A 24,775-nucleotide genomic window follows, 5' to 3' on the forward strand; every position below is an offset into this window, starting at 1 on the left:
TAGCATGTAATATTATTCCAAATGTAAACCCACACCCCCCCCGCCAAAATGTTCATGCTATAATGCACCATGGTGTAAAATCCTCAATATATCAGAACAAAGAAAAAGTTATTTTCAATGACACTGACATTAATTTTTATTTAAATTCATTTCCTGGCTATTAAAGCCAATCAAAGTACTGACTTGCAAATGTCAGGTAATGCACAATCAAACATGACCAACAGGATGAACATAACAGGTAAGATGTTAATGGCCTTTTCCATATTCATAAGCAAAGAACAATATCCTTCTAAATACATGCAATTTTAATGATAACATTTTTCAAGTCTTTAACAGAGAATTGAATAAAAAGATCATATATTTTGCAAAAACATTTTTCAAGTCTTTATCTCTATTTCTTAACAGAGAATTGATTAACAAATTCATAATATATTTTGCAAGAAAAACATTTATGCAATTACCTTGGTTAACCATTTTTAGTTGAAATGATTTTGTATTGTTTCAAGTGTGACGTATATAAAAGCCACTAAACTAGATCAAGGAAGGTAAACACCGATTAGCCATTTCCTCTCAAGATTAGAACTTGAGTTATCTACCTTAACTTATCTGGATTTTCCTTTCAAGGTCAACATTCCAGAAGCACTAAATATATAAAGTGCTGTTTTAACAGAAACAACCTTTTTTTAGTATACAGAGTAAATGAAATTATAAACTATTTCTGTCTAGAAATAAATGTCTTCAGAATTAAATGACACTGACTTTTCAATAGTGCCCAAATCCCACACTAGTTCATAATATACATTCATCTTTATGTATATATTGTAAAAACAAGATCACAAAGCAGTACAAATATTTACAAAAATGCCAACAACATAATGTAACTTAACATGTGACACAAACATCTAAAATCTATATTTTCATAAACAATTCATCATGCAGCTGCTAAAGTCTTGCTTCCTTTACCCAGCTAATTACTTGTTTTGTTTGTTTTTGTTTTTAATCCTACGTTCAATATATAAAAGGCTTTATCATTCTTGGGAAATGTGAGATAAGTGCCTTGTCCAAAGGCACACTGAGGCAGCCAACCAGGCATGGCCTGGTAGGGTAATGAACCGGTGATCTTTAGACAAGAAGTCCAAAGCTCTACCACGGCAGTATAAATGGTATACAGATACATGCATCAAAATCATGTTGCTTAGTTACAGCTTATATTTTGTTCAGGACTATTTCATCTCATAAAACTTATTAAGATAAACGGATGTTGGTCCATTTCATCTTGTAACACTTGGTATGACAGATGAAATGAGTCAATCAACTACCCTAGACAAAGAACAAATGTTCTTTTGCAATGATTTATGAGAATGACCTTAAAAACTAAGGTATATCCACAAGCTCATCTTGACAATAATGTAAACTGTTTCTAATGTTATATCAGCATATACATGGTTTGCCATAAATTTATAACCTCCAACAGTGCCTGACAATTCAAACTGTATGCAAACTGTCTCAAATTTTGTTTGTGTTTCCAAAGATTCCTTTATGCATTTTGCCTGATCCTTTACTAGTGTTTGAAATATCAAATTGCAAAATAGTTCACCTTCAGATATTTCTAATACAGAGTACACTGTACTTGGAACTTGTATACCACAACTGTCTTATTTCAACTGATCCTTGTACAACTTTGTATAGGTTTCTAAAAGTGTACATTTTCAATAAATGTTATTTTAACAGGGTCATTATTGAAAAATGAATTTCATTTATACTGTTTTGTCCAGTCATATAGATTGTAATGTGAAAATAATATTTCCATCAGAAGACATGCACCAAATCCAATGTCGTGTAATTTAATATTATGCTGTAAGCTACAGTATGTAGCCATATGCAAGTTCCTACTTCTAAAATTCCCAGAGACTTCTAAAGTAAATGCTATTCTCTTTAAATAGTAACACATGATAAACAGCATAAATGTCACAACACTGTACAGAAGAAATATAAAAATGTAAAAGAATATGACACTGTAGTGTAATTACCAGTGTATTAATGGTGATGTTTGCTACAATGGAGGTCAATGGAAAACTAATCCCCAACGTTTAAAGCATCTTACCGTATATCCCCTTGTACAAATCAGATCCAATTGCAAACTGCACACTGGGTCCATAAACTCTGTTAGGAATAATCAGCTGAACAAAAAACACAGACCCTGATCTGTTGGCACATTATGCAACAGAATATCAGGGTTTATATAGTTTGTTGTTAGACCCGACTTACAAGTGAGTATATGGTATTTTGCACAGCCCCTTTCACAATTTTCATTTAATATCCAAGAATAAACCATTTTTCTTAAACGACACCATTTGTCTGCAAAATGAATGTAAATGCACAGGAGCTTTTCTTTCTTAAATTATAAAGGAATCTTAAAAATGGGATCTTGCTTACAGCTACATATTTTACAAAACGGACAAGTTTTAACAATGGGTGCATAACAATAGGCCCTGCTTGAAGGAAAAAGCCATAAAAGAGGACACAGACATCTATACAACATAGTTAACATTAAACTGCATCAGAATATCTTGAATGATTCTAGAGCAATGATGGTTACGAGCAACAGCCCATGTAATTGTCAAAGGTCATATATCATCCAAAAATGGAAGTTACATGACAGAAACCACAAATGGCATATACAGATCTGTGTGACGATGTACACACCAAATTTCATAAGAATGTACTCCATGCTGCAGAGAAGTGTGGAGAGGATGATTGATAGAAAATGGGATTAAATATTCCTAAATCTCACATCCCTCAATACATGTCATGGACCTACATGCCTTTAAGCAGAACTAAACAGTGAAAAAGATGGCAAGGAAGGTATCATAAATCTAAAACCATCCATAAATCTGAAAGACAGTTATCATTGTGAATGAGACCAAATAGGTCACAATGATTTACCAGTGACTAGAATACCTTGCCAGTAGCACTCAATGGCTGCACAATGACTATGTACACTTATTGACTGTGCAGACTTGCAAAAGAATAAACAAAATACAAGAAATATAGGTAATGCAAATCTTGTTTAGAAAGATGAAAAAAATTTACTAATATATATATTTATGAACATACAAAATTAGCATTTGAAGTGTATGCAGCAAACATATAAATAATGACTTGTAATAATTTTTGACACTTGACACAAACAAGCATAAAAAGATGATGTTAAAAAAAAGAAGTAAATTTGGCAACCGAAATTCCACTTAGACATACCTGGCACACCCAAAATCCTTACATGTCTGCCTACTACAAAACGATTTCTAAAAAGCTCAATTTTACCAGTGCAGGTAAAACTCTTTTTATAGAAGGCAACCTTACATACAAAAAACATTTTAAATCAATTTGAGAAGAAAAAAAACTGTGCTAAGCACTATCATTGAAGTTTGGGATGCTCTAACAATAAATACATGACACAGATTTTGCTGAGCATTCATCTTCTAAAAGCTATAAATGCCTAAGAATAATTCTAAGCAAGTACTAATGTACCAACAGCCAAAATAAAAGCATTTTAAAGAAACAAAAATCACTTTAAGGAATTATTCTTCACTCTTGTATACATTAGTAAACTAATCAGTTATCAAGATCTTAACTACAGTGAAATCTGATTTAATATGGACAACCTTCCTATAAAATAATGAGAAATCTTAAACAAATTGCATTCAGTGCTGTCCCTAACCCATTTTAGGAAGTTGTGGCACCCTGTACTCTTGGACTGCATCTTTCCCTACATGGGGGAAGTCCAAAAACTTGTGTGTTTCAAGGTCATATGCTAACATTCACAGTGTTCATTGTAGCATCATTGCCTTTTATTTTTCACTTGCAGTGCATAGATCTTTTTTAATGCACCAGCGGAGTGCATAAAAACGCTCTCCATTGTAGAGACAATGCCCTCAGAACAAACCTTACAATGCTTAAATTACCCAGACACACAACCAGCACCCTGTCATCTCTGGTCTGGTTCTGGTACATTATTAATACTACCCCACCTCCAATCTTTGAAAGTATTTCCCTGGCACAGTTGCTATCTAGCTGGGGATTATTTAATCACTGTAAACCTTACAAATTCAAAATAAGCCTTGTTCATTCGTCACAAACTGGTTTTAATCTGGACAAAATAAAGTTGTCAATGGCATGCCCAAAGTTACAGAAATGCTATTTTATGACATTCATGATTTAGAGAATGACATGCAATTTAGAGAATTTTGTTTTACTGTATTCTATATTCCTTTATTACAGTCACTGATGTGGTAGGTGTCTTGTATGCCATATACAATACAGCTCTACATCACACTGATGCACCTTAATAAACCTTTCAACCATTATTTTACAACATTTTTCTATTTTTATTTATATTCATCATTTTCTATTTGAAAAAAGAAAATAGCTGAGCATTTTAATTATTACTTTAAAAATAGTCAAACATTTTAAATCATATTTATGAATCTGCAAAACTTTATAAAGCCATTTTTATTCACACTGCATTAGTTTTGGAATGTGTGGCCTATAATTATTCTACTTACATTACACTATGATTCAGTTAATCTTTTCATTGTAATTTCATTCCCGTTACTTCATTTTTACTGGTTATAACAGTTTGTATCTTGCATGTTGTATATAATAAATTTAAGAACTTTTATTTTTACTTTTGTGAGAATCCACATCACAATATACACCTTACATTTTTTTTTACAACAGACTGCACCATCCACTAAAAATGGCATTTATTTACAATGCACTTGCTGCTGACACTATTTTCCTCCTATTAAAAATGTTCGTGTAGATGGAATAAGGTTTAGATCTGAAATCTGTTTTAAGGTTTAAAGGATTAAATAATCTTCGGCTATAAAGTAATCATACCAGGTAAATACTTTTGAAGACCAGAGGTGGGGTACAATTCATAATGTACTAGAGCCAGACAACATATGTCTGAGGACAACACTAGTCATCCAGACAGTGAAACGTACTGATAACCAAAATCCAGATTAAGCAGGCTTCACTGTATTATCACATTCAAGATTTATTACATGCCTGTTAAATTTTCCAGAAAAGAACTATATATGTATCTTCTCCAATGTCCATGCTTAAATAAATTTAAATGCACTGAAATGAACTTTCATAAATCCTGATTAGTTTACAGTTTCACTGAAACTGTAATGCTAAGAAGACTTTGAAACTGTAATGCTAAGAAGACGTTGAAACTGTAATGCTAAGAGGACATTGAAACTGTAATGCTAAGAGGACGTTGAAACTGTAAAACATACTAAAAACCACATTCATGTTTTGTTCAGAGTTGGGGAAAGAACTTTTTTGATATTGCTTATGTCTGAAGGTCTGAGTATGTATTTATTACCTCCGTTTGTAATTTTTACATAGTTGGTCCAGTAGGATTCAACACTGCCCAGGTCTGCATAAGCCATGCATTGGTGTAATGATCAAGTCTAACATGCAAATATTTACTACTGTGTATTGAACATAAATACAACATGGGTCAAAATTAATGTAAACCAAAATATCAGTTAAAACTTTAAAGCTTATTCAATTGTAAATTATTTATTCCAGTGACATAAATATCTAAAAATTTTATAATTCAACTTACAATACTTCATGATTTTCAGAATTCTGTTTAGCATACAATTTCTATCTAATTTTGTAATGTAAACCTGAACCTTTGCAGCAAATGATTTACTTGAGTGCTTTACACCGGAATTTTCCTAATACATATATTAATATCCAGGGATCAATTAGGAAAGAGGTTAAGTACACCACTACTCATCATTCTTCAAAGGATTAAACAGATGCACGGTCATTAGTTTATCTTTTATGACTGGTGGGAGTAATTTTTGGACCTGATACAGCATTAAGTAGATCTATACAGTAGATGCTTGATTTTAATTGAGGTTGAGGAAAGACAAAAGTCTGAATAACAAAGATCATCCTTTAGACTGGTGCTGTGTGTTTTCAATGCTAAATTACTGATTTCTCTTAATGTTTTGACTTCTGCCTGCATCAGTACACTTTTAGGACTCTATAGTTCAAATCTAATTCAATATATACAAACATGGAAGAAATATTAGAGGTGTGATAGGCTAGTGCTTTAAACATGAGAGGTCCAACATAATTCCATCAAGTCTAATGCAAAAAAGAAGGATCTAGACTGAACCTGGACAGGTTGATGAACATCAGACCACAATAAATGAATCTTTGTTTAAAAAAAAGTATATTATTGTTTAAGTCTTTAATTTAAGGGTTATTCAGTAAGCATTATGTTTAATTCAAATTGGTCAGCAGGTCTGTAAGATCCATGTAAACTATACATTTTTATTCCTGGTTTTAATGAAAATCTTTTAAACACCACTGGCTATATTATACAGAAGAAATGTTACTTAAGTGCCCAGTCCATGGATACAATGAGGAAGTCAACCTGGGCAGGTCTTGAATCCACAACCTGTTGATTGCAAGTCAAACACTCAACCAAATAAGCCACAGTGAATGGGTATGAGTTATTTAAGTGTCCCATATTAGAAAGTGAACTTAACAAATATCTGCCCCCTCTGAATTAGACAATCAAAATCTTCAATATAAAACACTAGGACAGAAACTTAACAAGAATGTTGTCACCCTTATTAAAGTGAGTCATGATGGTGTATGAAAGTCTCAACAGGATGGACTTCAGTTTGCTGTATATACCTACTTATACATCATTTACAACTGAAAAATGCTTAATGTGCTGGCAGATCTGGGTCAGTGCAGTTCATTAGAAGTACTCAATCAAACAAACAACACAGACACTGATCTGCAAGTGCATGAAATGACAGCAAATCCATGTATATGTATGTTGTTGCAGTTGAACTCATCTTGTATATGGGCTTATACCGAAATCTTTATCAGTGCGAGATAAAATATTGGTAAGAGATACAGCACAAGAATTGCTGTCATCTGGCAGGATGGGAGGGGACCAAGGGAGGTAACTGCTATAACATTTGCAATGTTTGCAAACAATCCTCTGCATAGCCAACAATGGCAACCAAGATTTTTGCAACACACACTAACGATGAACTTTTGGCAATATACCTATAATTCATTTTTTAGTTTAGGCAACAACAAAAAAAAGTGTTTTCCTGGTTGGCTGACTGTTCGTTTTATGTTGCTAACCTTGGCACTCCCCCCACCCCCAAATTTTCTCAAAATTGATTTGTACATCTGAACTGGTTTAGCTTAGTACTTAAGTGATTATACATAATGTAAACTAATCTTTATAATGTATACAATATTTATAAAAAAAATTAAATAACCCCAAAACACAGTTAAAAAAAAAAATTAATGAAATTGATTTTGAGCATCTAATTGAGTTTATTTAGCCAAGTACTTGATTATACATATGTATACTAATCAATACATATAACGTTTATAAAAAAATAAAATAAAAACCTTCCTGCTTACCCTAATTTTAAAAACTGCAATGGGAAACATCTTTTTTCTTTTTGGTGTTTGGGATTCCAGATGGCCATGACATTCTGTTCATGCCAATAAACTAACATGTAACCAATAATATTTTTCTTCAGTAATAATACATATCTCAACATGCCACCTAGCATGATCAGCTCGATGGTAAATGTACTGTCTCATAATCTGACATCATTTTCTCTGTCATGATGTGCAAAGAAAAATCAATAACATCAAAAATAATTTTACATAGAATGAACAAATCTGCAAAATTGCTCATTCTGTCACAAAAAAACCCACAAACTCAATGAAAAATCTGCAGTCTGTTGATATATCTAAAGGTATTGTCACTGATTTCAACAGAAATTAAACAAGTTCTCTTATGATCGCATAAACCTATCACAATTACAAATTACAATAAGAATCAAGAACTTCAAAATCTCAACAATGACATAAAACTTCAAAGTAAATAAACGAGTCTTGCTTACAAATTTTGACCAAACACTCTTTTGAAAATGTATATCATTCATCAAACACAATGTTGACGAAGGTTTGATCTCTGAATTACAGCCATAAACGAGTTTCATCAGTAAATAATTGATTTAATTAGTGCATAAATACTATTCTAATAATTATTTAAGAGGAACTTTCTTTGACTACACAGTTACAAGAACCACAAATCATGACCCAATGAACAATGCTCCCCACCTGTGGAACAATTAAACATTACATCCTCTGCATTTTCCATTGCATGGTAGAAAGAAGTGCTTATATGTAAACAGTGGAAATGCTGAATTGCCCTTAAGCCTGTGGTTGTTGTTATGTCATAATACCTTCATCCACATCTCAAAGGCTCAATGAGACTGTTAAAGTTAAATTAAAATTAGTTTTTAAGGTTACTGAAACCAAATTATTTTTCAATGTTATTTTTCATTTATAACTTGTAGGAATAACATTAAAAGTGCAGGTCTTTCATTACTGGTTGAAATATAGTACATTTGCTTTTAAAAACACCCATCATTACATTAAGATATATTCTTTGCATGTTTTGACACACAGGCATCTGCCAAAAATGATCAATCTGAGAAATATCACAGCAATTTCCTCCAAGTCCATTTCAATGAGATGACATTATTCAACTTACACTGAAAGGATATCAGGATGTTTTGATTGTGAAACAATGAATATAACTTCCCCAAGCTGTGTATTTAAGAACCAAAGAAAATCTAATTTTCTTAAAATCAAGAAAATTGATATTAGCAGTAACTTCCCAGTATGTATCAATTATAAATAAATATGGTTCGCAAAGTTAAGACATATGCCTATACTCAGAAAAAAACTGAGGCTATTCAACATATCTTTGCTCTGCTAATTGTTTTGCAAATTTCATAAACTGAACACCACAGTAGCCAGAAATATTTGCCAGCAAGTGCTTAGCAAAATGTACACTTTCTTCCATCAAAGTCTTTTTAAATAAAAAAATATCTTACCCTAATTTAATTTCCTTGGTAACATATTTATAACATTTTTATAGTTACTGCATTAATTAATTTTCACCAATTTAGTTTTGTGACTTACAGTATGAACCCAGTAGAGTTGCCTTTGGGTTTAAATTTGTCCTTTGTGTCCCCGACAAAAGAGTTACCCTTTGTCCTTTGTGGCCTAGACAAATGAGTAGACTTTGGGTTCAAATTTGTCCTTTGTGTCCCCAACAAGAGAGTTGCCCTTGGGTTCAAATTTGTCCTTTATGGCCTAGACAAAAGAGTAGACTTTGGGTTCAAATTTGTTCTTTGTGGCCCAAACAAGAGTTGACTTGGGGTTCAAATTTGTCATTTTTGTTGCATTCTTCGTGTCCCTGACAAAAGAGTTGCCCTTGGGTTCAAATTTGTCCTGTGTGGCTCAGACAGAAGAGATGCCTTTGGGTTCAAACTTGTCCTTTTGTATCCCAGACATGAGTTGCCCTTGTGTTCAAATTCATCCTGTGTGGCCCAGACAAAAGAGTATACTCTGGGTTCAAATTTGTCCTTTGTGGCTCAAACAAGAGTTGACTTTGGGGTTCTTGTTGTTGTTGTTGTTGTTTTAGGGTTTTACGCCATTTTTCAGCACAAGACAGGCTATACATGGCGGCCAGTATTAATGGTGGAGGAAGAAACCGGGAAACCCCCGGAAAGAACCACCGACCCACGAGAAGCTAACGGCAAGCTTTCTCACATATCCACATTGGCTGAGCCCAGGACTCAAACATATGCAGACAGCGGTGAGATGGCAGTGATCCGTGACGGAGAGCGCTTTAGACCACTCGGCCACTCGGGGCCCCCTTGGGGTTCTAATTTGTTCCTTGTGTCACCGACTTGGAACTGTGCATAATAATCATATTGTACAATCTCTTCTTTAATATACAAGTAATCAAATTTGGACAAAATGCACTGATGTAGAATGTCTCCAGATCAAATGAAAGATGACTGACATGGATCAATATTGAATAATATTGCCTATTTCATATTCCAATGTGTCATGAAAATGAATAAACTTTGCTGTCCTAATATTTAAAAAAAATCTTACAAGAAATCACAAGAATAGTTTTAAAATATACATATAATATACTATTGAAAATAACATTTAATAATAGAGATAAAATATTTCAACAAGGAAATGTGCCCGTCTTTCTCATTATGCCCTATATTTTGTTCATAGCACTTCCAATGATCTTAGCAGAAACTATAAATTGTAATTAATTTAAACTAATAGGACATCAAAGATTACCTCAATGCAAATATTTTAACTGAAAAGAGAATTGGATTACAATATTGCAATGCTTTTTAGCTTTCATAAAAGTAAAAAAATTCCAATTTTGTTTTGAAATAACTACCTAAAGATGCAGTTATAAGTTACAATTAATTATCAAAATCATCAGTGAATATTATGGCTTAAACACTAGAGTGCAAAGACAACAGTGTGTCTACTCTCATGTTCATTGCCAGGAGTTGTGTGAAAATTGTTTCAAAATGTTTTCAACTATTTTAATTTTCTGGTGAAGTTTTTTCAACTAAAACAAGACTGAATCTCAGATTTAAGTGGTTACTCCTATCAATTAGAAATAATTACAATTATCATTTTTCCCATGCACTTGGGATTGATCTGGCCAAAATACAGCAGCATTAAAAATAGAGAATAGTTTTAAGTTCCATATAGAATGCCATACTCTTCTCATATAACCCTTAGTGCCACTTCAACTTAACCTTGCTTTTCTTTTCTATCCAATACACTAATATGGATCTTTTTTAAAATTAACAGTTTTGATTTTGTACATTCTGCTGTCACCTTTCATAGTTCATGCATTTTGTTTTTGTGCCAAGGCTTCCCTATAATTCTGCCCTCTTACTCTGAAAATTTAAACACACACACACACACACTGTAATGTTCATGGGACAAGAAAACATTTTTTTTCCCTTCATTTTGAACGTCTTCACTTCCCCTGGGACTCAATGAACTGTCTGGACATTCAAATTTTTCTAAATAGACGTAATTGTCCGGTACTGTGATTTTTGTTCATGACTTTCATTTATCTTTTTCACTGCATTAAAATGTGAAGATGAGGCTTTTGGAACATTGTGATTTTTAATACAGTGGAACCTTTTTAATCAGGCCAGTATTATTGAAGGGTGCAAAATTTTAAATTTCACAAATTTACTTTTGAAAGTTTCCTACTGAATGAATTTTTGTTCCCTTCAAAAATAACCTGCCTAGATCACATTCCAATTCAGTCTAGAAAATACCTGAACAATCTACAGTGATGAAGGACAAAACAGAGAAAAAATGACACTTGAGGAGCCACAAAAACCTGTCCTCATGCACATGTGTACAATATAATGTGAATCATTTAAATAAACTTGAGAAAGATTAATAATTAGCATTGTCTTTAATAAGCAGGTGTCCCTATATGGCAGTATCTACTAGTGCAGGTTTTATTGTTACAGTATTAAGGCCAGATTTGTGATAAAAAATATATAGTACACTGCTCCCTCAATAACTCAAGCTTGGATAACTTTGCAAACCCCTTTATGATGCAGGAGCAGGCATGAATCCCTTTTTTTTCTTCAAGAAAAGGCCCAAACAACTGGCCCTTATTTGTTGAGTAAACAAAACTTGCATGTTGCTCATTTTATCTTTGAAAATAATTAGTGTTTGGACATTTGAATCAACACCATGACATTTTTAACTTACAAGAAATCCTATATTTTGTTACATTTTCTTTATATAAATAATTCTCAGTACACTGTAAATAATAATCTTTGATACAATTTTGATTAGTGAAAATGTAACTAATGCCAACTGGTGGAAACACTTTAAGAAATAGAAATGAAATAGGTGTTGTAAAGTGAAATTTGCTTTTAGTCCTCTATTTTAATTCAGTTTTAGTGTAATCATCAAAAATGTCCTCCTGTATTCAAACAAGAAACACATAAATTGACTGTCACTACCATGTCCACAGGGATTTCTGTGATAGCCTAGGTGGCTACTGTGTTATGATCTCCAATCTACAAGTGTATTTGTTGCATTGCTACCCTCAGTTAAAAGTAAACCTGTTTTTTCTTAATTATATCTTTCATTTCAAATCAAATAAAGGGAACTGAATTTTTTTTAAAGTTCAAAGGCATTCAAATCCTACCTGTGTACGAGTTAGTAGTCACAGTTATGTGTCAGGTCAACTCGTCTCAATTGACCACTCGAACACTGTTATAAATATTATTGTGTTGATAACAATTTAACTACCTTAAATTATCCTATTCATTCATAAATTTGATCAAAGATGTCAAGGCAACCAAGCAAGAGTACCAAGTGGATTCAAAGATGTCAAGGCAACCAAGCAAGAGTACCAAGTGGATTCAAAGATAGCAAGGAAACCAAGCAAGAGTACTACGTGGATTCAAAGATAACAAGGCAACCAAGCAAGAGTACCAAGTGGATTAAAAAAATAACAAGGCAACCAAGCAAGAGTACCAAGTGGATTCGAAGATAGCAAGGCAACCAAGCAAGAGTACCAAGTGGATCCAAAGCTTTGTATGATAGATACAGTTCATTATGGAGAACCAAGTTCCTAAGTTTGTTTTGAACTTAAAATTCCTGAAATGGCACTAAGAGATTTGCTCAAGGATGGACAAAAGTTTCACTATTACTTGCAATGAAGTCACAGCACCAATGTTTCACTAATAAAATAATTTTTAAAAAAAATCATGTTTCAATCTCGAGTTTTTTCATGAAACAAACATCAAGTTTTGAACAAAGGGAATCTTGGTTTTGCAAATTGGACATAAAATGGTATGTTTTGCAGGTACACAACAAGGCACACTTAAACTTTTTGAAATTGTTTCTTACGATCTGTTAGAGATTGGTTATCTTTAAAAGATAGGTAATTTACACAGAAAAGTGAACAATTTAATTAGAAAAGCTGTTTATTGACAATTATTCCAAACGTGATTATAAAACAATTATTCGGCCATTAAACAACTTTTAATGGCCTTCTCTACGTCAAGCCTTTTATTTATTTTTCACAGTCCCCCAGTACTCACTCCCTCACTTACAGTGTAGTCTATGTTTCTGGACCGAGTTCAGTTAAAGAGGGAGAGGTGTATCCACTCCACCATAAAATGACCACGATGAATGGGATTTTTTGGAAGCAGACAGATGCAAAATAAAGATTTTTTATTGTCAATGAACCTGTTCTTGATTTCCTACAAACAAATCCGACTATTACTGTGTATTTTATTGCTGTAACAATGCATACATTTTCACAAAAATGGAATGAAAATAAATTGGTAAAGTTTTTAATTCATTACACAGTAACTGTTACTGGATTCTATCTGAAAGCAAACCGAATCTAAATACTTAAAGGTGTTTGTCTTCTTTATCACTAAAATCTATAATCACATTTAGTGACAAACCCAAGGTGTTGAAATATTCACTTGTGTCTGGTTCAGCTCAAGTTTGGTTTAGATATTGTGCTTACAAAGTACGGTATGTACTCACTAATAAGGAGAGTCAAACTGCAAACTGCACAGACCCAGATCTGCCATCACATAGTACACCAGCAGATCTGGGTCCAAGAAGTTTGTTAGGAGATTGACTCTGCTTATAACCAAGTAGATATGGTTAGTGTGATGGACAGACTGCACAAAATTCAATCAATCTCTTCCTCTTTGGTGTGAGAGGGGGAAAGAGAGATAATTAGCAGAGGTTTCAACTGGAAAATGATGAACCGATGCAGACAGGTGGGTTGTAAGTGATCCATAAAGGCGAGCACATCAGGCCACCCAGGATGAACAAAATCTGTACTTTTAACATGCACACTTAACACTGATGCCACTACCATTACCCAAGCAAAATGTGTTACTAAAGTCTCTTTATTTGCTAATGCAGGCAAGACATAATTGAGTCTACGTGAGAAATCAGGCTAATGATTAACACATAAATAATTGCGGTGGGGAAGAAAGTTTCAACAATTTTGCATGGTGTAATGATTTGCATAAAATTTATAAACTTATCGCTGATTTTATCTGAGCTTACATTGAAACAAAAAAATACATATCACTTTCCATAAACATATGGAACAAATGACCATTTCAATATATCACAAATAAACACTTGCATACATCAAAGGAATACTTAAACAATTCAGAAATGATCTATTCTTACCAATCATATTTACTCCTTTTTGACAGTAACACTGCACTAAGTGTAACAATCAAAATAAACTTTAGAGCAAACACCATCTTTTTCATTTCTTTGGGTTATCGCCATGTGGGAATTGTAATAACAACAAAACTATACAATGGCATTAATCTTGCATGGATTACCACTATTTAGGTGTCACACCATGGCTTTGTGCTTGCAAGACAGTAACTCTGTAAAGAAACGTTACAATGGAATTTACAAGTCCTTGTTAGCTTTATCATCGAAGGAATGGTTATTTCACAGCCAAGTGTTGTTACCAACAATCTTTTATCAAAGGTATGTACATCAGTATATCACAAATATTTATCATACAAGTTCTGTCATTGTTTTCTTACCCACATTTTCCAGTCAACTAACAAGGATATTTTTCCCCAACGCCCATCAACATGTTGAAAAAGAGTACACATATCATAAACAGCCTGTATTTCCCCAGCAAGTTGTCAACATGGATAGCCAGCTATCCTTAAGAAAGGAATTTGCTGAGGAATCTTTTTTCATTTGATTGCCAATATTCCAATACAGTATGAGATAATTATGTTTTTCTTGTATTTATACATTAAAACACCTATGCTGAAATATCAAGCCATGGGTTTCTCAAGGCTGTTACTCACAGATTTTTGATTTATGGTAAAATGTTTTTATTCGTTCACTTTAATAAGATTTTTCTTGAAAACCAATATTCTGGATAAGCACCAATTATTCTTACACAAACACACCATCTCCTTAATGGAAAACTCTAATTCTATGTGCAAGAATATTTTCGAGGCTTCAGTCTATGATTTCATGTCCGTTAATGTCCACTTTTGACTTGGATCATCTGCTTCACAAGGACCTAAAATGGGAAAAGCTCTGTATTATTTTCAAAGGACTGATCAATCTCTACAGACAATTTTAAAAGTGGCTGATAATATTTATTAAACAAGCTGAATAGCTTCTATCATTCAAAAGCATCTGCAAGGAAAAGATTGACAGTTTCTAATCTTTCTTGACTTGTAAGCTTCACACTGTTATTTTTATACGTTCATTTGGACAAATAAGATTACGACTCATGTTCATCAAACATTTGTAAGGATATTGTCTTCAAGGGCAAGGATACATGGACACAAAGAACAGACTACATTTGTGGTACATGACCAATTAACCAAGTACACAGTACTTGTGTAAAATTCCAACACATAAAGACTTATTTTAGTCACTAGAACTACAAAATCCCAAGTTAAAAAAAACTGCCATAAAGTGAATGTAGGTAAATCTGGATGACCGGAACATATTAATTTTGCCTTACACATGTAATGAAATCATTTGTCACTGGGTTAAATGACTTAAATAAAACATTACAAGTCAAATATCCAGGCCCAATATAAGTACAACATTACAAGTCAACTATTAAAACTGATTTCTTTATTCAATGTTTGCTTGTTACTCAACAGTTGCAAAAGTGCAAAATTCTAGAACCTCTTTACACTGTTTATTCTAATCAAGAAATAAATTTTGCCCTGTCTGGAATACTTGACATGTTAACCTGCAGACAACTCCACACATATCTGTCCCATAGGTATTTCAACACCTCGGAATTTTAAAAATCTAAATTAAAATCTGTGATAATCTTCTCAATGTAACTTCATATCTAGTCCCCTGACCAAATAAACCAACTCTCAGTGGTAGTGTGAACTATGCAAAGCTGGTAAATGTATCCATCTGCAAAAAAATTGGTCCTCCACATATCCCAACAGAATGACAACCCATATGAATCAATGCAAAAAGAAGACCTCCACATATCCTAATAGAATGAAACCCATATGAATCAATGCAAAAAAGAAACAGGTCCTCCACATATCCAAACAGAACAACATCCATATGAATCAATGCAAAAAGAAGACCTCCACATAACCTAATAGAATGAAACCCATATGAATCAATGCAAAAAAGAAACAGGTCCTCCACATATCCAAACAGAACAACAGCCATATGAATCAATGCAAAAACAGGTCCTTATCATATCCCAACAGAATGACAAAATATATGAATCAATATAAAAAAAACTGGTCATTATCATATCCCAACAGAATGGCAATCCATATGAATCAATATAAAAAAACAGGTCCTTATCATACCCCAACAGGGTGACAACATATATGAATCAATATAAAAAAACAGGTCATTATCATATCCCAACAGAATGGCAACCCATACGAATCAATGCAAAAACAGGTCATTATCATACCCCAACAGAGTGACAACATATATGAATCAATGCAAAAAAACAGGTCCTTATCATACCCCAAAAGAGTGACAATCCATATGAATCAATGCAAAAAACAGGTCCTTATCACACCCCAACACAGTGACAACATATATGAATCAATATAAAAACACAGGTCATTATCATACCCCAACAGAGTGACAATCCATATGAATCAATGCAAAAAACAGGTCCTTATCACACCCCAACACAGTGACAACATATATGAATCAATATAAAAACACAGGTCATTATCATACCCCAAAAGAGTGACAATCCATATGAATCAATGCAAAAAACAGGTCCTTATCACACCCCAACACAGTGACAACATATATGAATCAATATAAAAACACAGGTCATTATCATACCCCAACAGAGTGACAATCCATATGAATCAATGCAAAAAACAGGTCCTTATCACACCCCAACACAGTGACAACATATATGAATCAATATAAAAACACAGGTCATTATCATACCCCAACAGAGTGACAATCCATATGAATCAATGCAAAAAAACAGGTCATTATCATACCCCAACAGAGTGACAATCCATATGAATCAATGCAAAAAACAGGTCCTTATCATACCCCAATAGAGTGACAACATATATGAATCAATATAAAAAAACAGGTCATTATCATACCCCAACAGAGTGACAATCCATATGAATCAATGCAAAAAAAAACAGGTCATTATCATACCCCAACAGAGTGACAATCCATATGAATCAATGCAAAAAAAACAGGTCCTTATCATACCCCAACAGAGTGACAATCCATATGAATCAATGCAAAAAAACAGGTCCTTATCATACCCCAACAAAGTGACAATCCATATGAATCAATGCAAAAAAAACCAGGTCCTTATCATACCCCAACAAAGTGACAATCCATATGAATCAATGCAAAAAAAACCAGGTCATTATCATATCCCAACAAAGTGACAATCCATATGATTCAATGCAAAAATAAGTCGTCCACATATGCAAAAACTGTTTACAATGGTGGCTTCTTTTTTTTGTTACATGCATTGCTGAAACAATCAGTGTCCCATCAGCCTACTCTCATGAAAATCCATGGGTAGAATTCCAGCAGGTCATTTAAATTGTGAAAAATAGATTTTTCAAGTCTCTTTGCATATACCTCAGTTGGCAAGTTATTCTGTGCGTGAAAAACTTGCAAATATTGCTTTCAGCAAGCTACCTGTCTGGATTCGTCGCTTTTGTCACCTAGCTTCATTCACTGGCAGCTAGTGTACGGGAGGATTCTTAGCTTTTGTCACCTAGCTCCATTCAAAGGCAGCTAGTGTGTTGGAGGATTCTTAGCTTTTGTCACCTAGCTCCATTCACTGGCAGCTAGTGAATGGGAGGATTCTTAGCTTTTGTCACCTAGCACCATTCACTGGCAGCTAGTGTGTGGGAGGATTCTTAGCTTTTGTCACCTAGCTCCATTCACTGGCAGCTAGTGTATGGGAGGATTCTTAGCTTTTGTCACCTAGCACCATTCACTGGCAGCTAGTACAGGAGGGTTCTTAGCTTTTGTCACCAAGCACCATTCACTGGCAGCTAGTACAAGAGGATTCTTGGCTTTTGTCACCTAGCTCCATTCACTGGCAGCAAATACGGGAGGATTCTTAGCTTTTGTCACCTAGCACCATTCACTGGCAGCTAACACTAGCCTCAGTGAATGTATCTCACAGGTCTGATGATAAAAGGGTACAAACTGACCATCTGCACAGCTTCAGATGATAAAAAATGGACAAATAAGAGGGTCTCTGAGTGCTACATGGGCCACAGCTATGAATGTGCTACATGGGCCACAGCTATGAATGTGCTACATTGGTCGCAGTTATCAATGTGCTACAGTGGTCACAGCTACAAATGTACTACATAGGTCACACATATGTATGTACCACATGGGTCACAGTTATTAATATACTAAATGGGTTACAGCTATCAATGTGCTACATGGGTCACAGCATGAAATGTACTACATGGGTCACAGCTATCAATGTGCTACATGGGTCACAGCATGAAATGTACTACATGGGTCACAGCTATGAATATACTACATGGGTCACAGCTATGAATGTGCTACATGGGTCAAAGCTTGGAATGTGCTACATGGGTCAAGCTTGGAATGTGCTACATGGGTCAAAGCTTGGAATGTACAACATGGGTCAAGCTTGGAATGTGCTACATGGGTCAAGCTTGGAATGTACAACATGGGTCAAGCTTGGAATGTGCTACATGGGTCAAGCTTGGAATGTGCTACATGGGTCAAGCTTGGAATGTGCTACATGGGTCAAGCTTGGAATGTACTACATGGGTCAAAGCTTGGAATGTACAACATGGGTCAAGCTTGGAATGTGCTACATGGGTCAAGCTTGGAATGTACTACATGGGTCACAGCTATGAATGTGCTCTGTGGGTCAAAGCTTGGAATGTACTACATAGGTCAAAGCTTGGAATGTACTACATGGGTCAAAGCTTGGAATGTACAACATGGGTCAAGCTTGGAATGTGCTACATGGGTCAAGCTTGGAATGTACTACATGGGTCACAGCTATGAATGTGCTCGGTGGGTCAAAGCTTGGAATGTACTACATAGGTCAATGCTTGGAATGTACTACATGGGTCAAGCTTGGAATGTGCTACATGGGTCAAGCTTGGAATGTGCTACATGGGTCAAGCTTGGAATGTGCTACATGGGTCAAGCTTGGAATGTACTTCATGGGTCACATATATAAATGTACAACATGGGTCATAGCTACCAATGTGCTACATGTGTCACTGTTATTAATGTACAACATGGTCCCAGCTATCAGTGTGCTACATGTGTCATAGATATGACTGTGCTACAGGGGTCACAACTACTAATCTACAACATGGGTCCCAGCTATCAATGTGCTACATGTGTCACAGCTATAAATGTGCAACTTGGGTAACAGCTTTGAATGTACTAAACAGGTCACAGCTATGATTGTGATACATGTGTCACAGCTTGAAATGTACTACATGGGTCACAGCTATGAATGTGCTACATGGGTCACAGCTATAAATGTGCTACATGCATCACAGCTATGAATGTGATACATGGGTCACAGCTATCACTATGCTAGATGGGTGTCAGCTATGAATGTGCTAGATGGGTCACAGCTATGACTATGCTACATGGGTCACAGCTATGATGTGCTACATGTGTCACAGCTATGAATGTGATACATGGGTCACAGCTTGGAATGTACTAAATGGATCACAGCTGTAAACGTGCTGTGTACTAAAACCATAAGGGATGTTCAATCATGCATTAAAAACCTATAAAAGGTGCTCCAGAAGCCAATGACAACAGATAATTCTGAAAATAGGAATGGAGTAAGTCATTATGTCTAAAGAATGCATGATCAGTGGCAAAAGTAATAATCACTAACAGCCATAATAAAAGTGACTTCTAAGCTGCCTGTTAGTTTGAGATATGTTGTAGTAATACAACTACTCTTTCTTATGATAGAGGACTGTGTTATTATTTAAAAGGCATCAAATTTTAAAATACAAGAGAAATACAAAGAATAAAGGAAGAATAAATAAAATCAAGACAGGCATATTGTCGAGCCAGTGAATCGTGTTATGATTCTGCTTATGTAGCAAAACAGAAACCCCTAGAATATCTGGGTATATTTAAAATTCTGCTTATGTGAGACAGTAGGACCCTGAATAGCAGGGTGTATCATGATTTTGCTTACACAGACTTTCAACAATGTCAGGAACTCCTGTAATATCAGGGTACATCATTTTTCTGTTTATGCCAGTGAGATGGGAGTTAGCATATCAGGGTACATCATGATTCTGTTTATACAGTGAGATTTGAGTTCCTAGCATATCAGGGCACATCATGATTCTGTTTATGCAGTGAGATTTGAGTTCCTAGCATATCAGGGTACATCATGATTCTGTTTATGCCAGTGAGATGGGAGTTCCTAGCATATCAGGGTACATCATGATTCTGCTTATGCCAGTGAGATGGGAGTTCCTAGCTTATCAGGGTACATCATGATTCTGTTTATGCCAGGGAGATGGGAGTTCCTATCATCCCAGGGTACATCATGATTCTGTTTATGCAGTGAGATTTGAGTTCTAGCATATCAGGGTACATCATGATTCTGTTTATGCAGTGAGATTTGAGTTCTAGCATATCAGGGTACATCATGATTCTGTTTATGCAGTGAGATTTGAGTTCTAGCATATCAGGGTACATCATGATTCTGTTTATGCAGTGAGATTTGAGTTCTAGTATATCAGGGTACATCATGATTCTGTTTATGCAGTGAGATTTGAGTTCTAGCATATCAGGGTACATCATGATTCTGTTTATGCAGTGAGATTTGAGTTCTAGCATATCAGGGTACATCATGATTCTGCTTATGTCAGTGAGATGGGAGTTCCTAGCATCCCAGGGTACATCATGATTCTGTTTATGCCAGGGAGATGGGAGTTCATAGCATCCCAGGGTACATCATGACTGACTGGTGAGCCAAAAAAAGATATACAGTTATATGGATCCAGGGTTTAAGAACAGAAAGCAAGAGGGATGGATAGATGGAGGGGGAGTGAGACAAAGAGGGAGGGAAGGAGAGAGAGGACAGGAAGGATAGACAGAAGGATTGGACAGAGAGTGGAAATGGCAAACACATTGATAGATATGAAAATATATGAAGCTCACCTATAGATGGTACTTCTTTATCCTGAGGATTTGATGCTCCCAGGCATTGGTTACTATTTATATGGTGTAGCTGCTGGGTCTGAAAAATGCAACCAATTCAATGTCATGAAATGTAAAGATGTGTACTGAATTATATAATATAATGAAAATCAATCTTCATTTACATTTACTTGCACTATGTACTACAAATCAACTAATGAGAAATTGACCATTTGCCTTTTAGAATTATATTATTATGTAGCTTTCAATGGCCTAAGAGTTGATTTGATCTTTTATCATGGAACAAAATAGTACATTAGCAATAACAAGTTTATTATTAAATTATATAAGATTTAATTGCTTTCAGTACTTGGCAGTAAAGTTAGCAACATTTTTTATGTAAAAATGCAATAACTGGGACTTTATACATAGTAATATAATAAACAAGAAACTAGGGCAGTATGACCAGATTGCAAAGATAACTTTTGTCTAAATGGTTTAGTGTCTCTCAAGACGCATTTCCATATCAAATTCTACCCTGCAATCTTCCTAGGGGGCCCCAAGTGGCAGAGTGGTCTAAAGCACTCTCCGTTACGGATCACTGCCATCTCACCTCTGTCTGTGTGGGTTCGAGCCTCAAATTCAGCCAATGTGGGTATGTGAAAAAGCTTGCCAGTAGCTTCTCATGGGTCGGTGGTTCTTTCCGGGGTTTTCCTGGGTGCTTCCTCCACCATTAATACTGGCTGCCCTGTATAGCCTATCGTGTGCTGAAAAATGGCATCAAACCCCACAACAACAACAACCCTGCAATCTTAAGTATCTCAGAAAGTCAGCTACACACAATTTTGGCAGATACTAAAGCAAAATAATGCAGATCAAAATGACCTAGCTTTGACTAAGATGAGTAGTCCACTCACAACACATCTGCTGATCAAGTTAAATGACTACTGACGATAGTGTTGAGTCATTGAGCTTAATGCTAAAGTTAACCAAAGTGCCCAAACAGAATTGATGAGCTGAACTGCACAGAGAAACAAAAAGTATCTGGATAAATAAAGGATACCCACATATTTTATTTTATGAGATACAAGGAAATATTTCACCTGTGATGTGGAAGCATTACATATTGTCCATGATGGCAATAAAAATGCTTTCACTTCACGAGTGAAATATTTCCTTGTATCTTCTATAACCCCACCCTCTACCCCCACCCAGATTCCTTTATATCAACTTGCATGGATATTGGTCTCATTCAGTGGCAGCAGTTTGTGACTGTATTACTAGACTGATTAAAAATGCTGTGAAATTTTTAAATAATTTAGGACACTTTAAATTTATTTATCTTCAACATACAATGCTTCTGTGTATTATGTCAGACTAATAACTATTTTGAACTGAAAAATGCAACCTTTAAAAATATGTTGCTAACACATTTCTTGTGCATTAAACATTTAAACACTGTTAGGCTGAAGATCATCATCAAAAGACACCAGAGCAAAACAGCCTTGGATAAATTATTTTAATGACTACGAGTTCACTTGACATGAATTTACTTACTGCTTGGCAAGCTCGCAGTCTACTTATTTAATTTTGAACTCAAACATGAATCCTGTGGCCTTGGCAAGCTTGCAGTCTACTTATTTAATTTTGAACTCAATCATGAATCCTGTGGCCTTGGCAAGCTTGCAGTCTACTTATTTAATTTTGAACTCAATCATGAATCCTGTGGCCTTGGCAAGCTTGCAGTCTACTTATTTAATTTTGAACTCAATCATGAATCCTGTGGCCTTGGCAAGCTTGCAGTCTACTTATTAAATTTTAAACTCAAACATGAATCCTTGGCCTTGGCAAGCTTGCAGTCTACTTATTTAATTTTGAACTCAATCATGAATCCTGTGGCCTTGGCAAGCTTGCAGTCTACTTATTAAATTTTAAACTCAAACATGAATCCTTGGCCTTGGCAAGCATGCAGTCTACTTATTTAATTTTGAACTGAAACATGAATCCTGTGGCCTTGGCAAGCTTGCAGTCTACTAAGCAGCAGATGATGCACACAAATTTGTATAGTCACTTAATTCAAATTTGCACCAGCACTCATTTAACACTAATTTCTGGAAGGTTTTCAAACACTGATTATGAGGGTGACTAGAGCTATTACCAGTTAAGTTTTAGTTTTATATTTAATCCAGAGTTTTGCCCCAAAAAGATTTACCATTTGTAATAGAGCGTATCAAATATGACTGACAGTGAACATTGCATAGAAACAGGTCATGCAAGTTCAGTCAGTGACAAGAGGAAAATTTTTATACAATACTTGGAAACTACTTTGCTGCTGTTGTGGAGTTTGTTGCCAGCCAATTTTTGGATGGCACCTCCTTGCTTACATAAACATACCAACGGAGTCATATTTAAAAATATGTCCAATCTGCTTGAGAGAGAGAGAGAGAGAGAGTAAGAGGGTGGGAAGACGGGAGAGAGAAGAAAAACAAATTAGGCCTAAATATAAAAATAACTGAGGCTATATGGACACAATGGCAATATAAATGTTTCTCACACTGCTACATTTTAAAATATCATTATGAAATACATAATAAATGGAGGTTCAAATGAAAAAGTTTGGATCATATCAAGTCTACTCACTACAGACATACATTTGGTTCAGACAACAATGCTGATTAAGTACTAACTGATAAACCTGAATCAGTAATATTTAACAATTTATGTCTTAATTCCTAAATCTATTAACTTCATAAGTATGACACTAGAGTCAGCATTTTCTTGTATTACTAGAAAAATTAAATCAGGTGTGGAAAAACTGGAACAGATAAGCAACTTATTCTACAGTAAAAGTGACTTGGATTACTGACTCTATGATAAAAATATTTAACAAACCTAACTCAATATATCACTTGAATCTCCAGAAAGTGAAATAAATGAATGTCATATCTTTAATAAATGATTTCTAATACACAAATGTACTGATCATTTAAAAAAAATATTTATATTGTTTTTCTTTGGCAATATATAGTAACAAGTTTCAGCCGATTGTATATACTTACATGTAAGCCAGATCCAACTACAAAATGCATGGATCTGACATCAATTATGTGCCAATAAATCTGGGTCTATGCAGTTTGCTAGGATTAATCAGTAGAATAAACAACATACAACCCAATCTGCAACAGCTGATCAGGGTCTATGTTTTTTTGCACTTTTATTTGCCAGCATATACTGTTTGTACACTTTATACTCATTTGGGAGTCAAACTGCAAGCAACATAATGTACTGGCCGATCAGGGTATATGGTGTTTTTTTGTCTAGTGATTACTCCTAATAAACTACATAGACCGATGGCAGATCAGGGTCTATGGTGTTTTGTCTAGTGATTACTCCTAATAAACTACATAGACCCAGTCTATATTGGTGCATTATGGGATGGCAGATCTGGGTCTATGGTGTTTTGTCTAGTGATTTCTCCTAATAAACTACATACACCCAGTCAATACTGGTGCATTATGGGATGGCAGATCTGGGTCTATGGTGTTTTGTCTAGTAATTACTCCTAATAAACTACACAGACCCAGTCTATATTGGTGCATTATGGGATGGC

General features: G+C 34.8%; 1 protein-coding gene across 6 annotated transcripts in view; it reads right to left on the reverse strand.

The window, feature by feature from the left end:
- Positions 1–108: 108 nt before the first annotated feature.
- The window catches only part of LOC149779385 (polypeptide N-acetylgalactosaminyltransferase 13-like), a 165,948-nt gene continuing 141,281 nt past the window's right edge, over positions 109–24,775 (reverse strand). For all 6 annotated transcript variants that reach the window (XM_089940031.1, XM_089940030.1, XM_089940029.1 and 3 more), the window contains 2 exons: positions 21,187–21,265; positions 109–15,052 (listed from right to left, as the gene is read on the reverse strand). In XM_089940031.1, the coding sequence (XP_089796157.1) occupies positions 14,994–15,052; positions 21,187–21,265 (138 nt within the window). In that variant the 3' untranslated portion in view covers positions 109–14,993. The remainder of the gene's footprint in view (positions 15,053–21,186; positions 21,266–24,775) is intronic.

Source organism: Sinohyriopsis cumingii, chromosome 17 (genome assembly GCF_028554795.1).
Source record: "Sinohyriopsis cumingii isolate HCF-2022 chromosome 17, ASM2855479v2, whole genome shotgun sequence".
In the NCBI taxonomy this organism is placed as follows: domain Eukaryota; kingdom Metazoa; phylum Mollusca; class Bivalvia; order Unionida; family Unionidae; genus Sinohyriopsis; species Sinohyriopsis cumingii.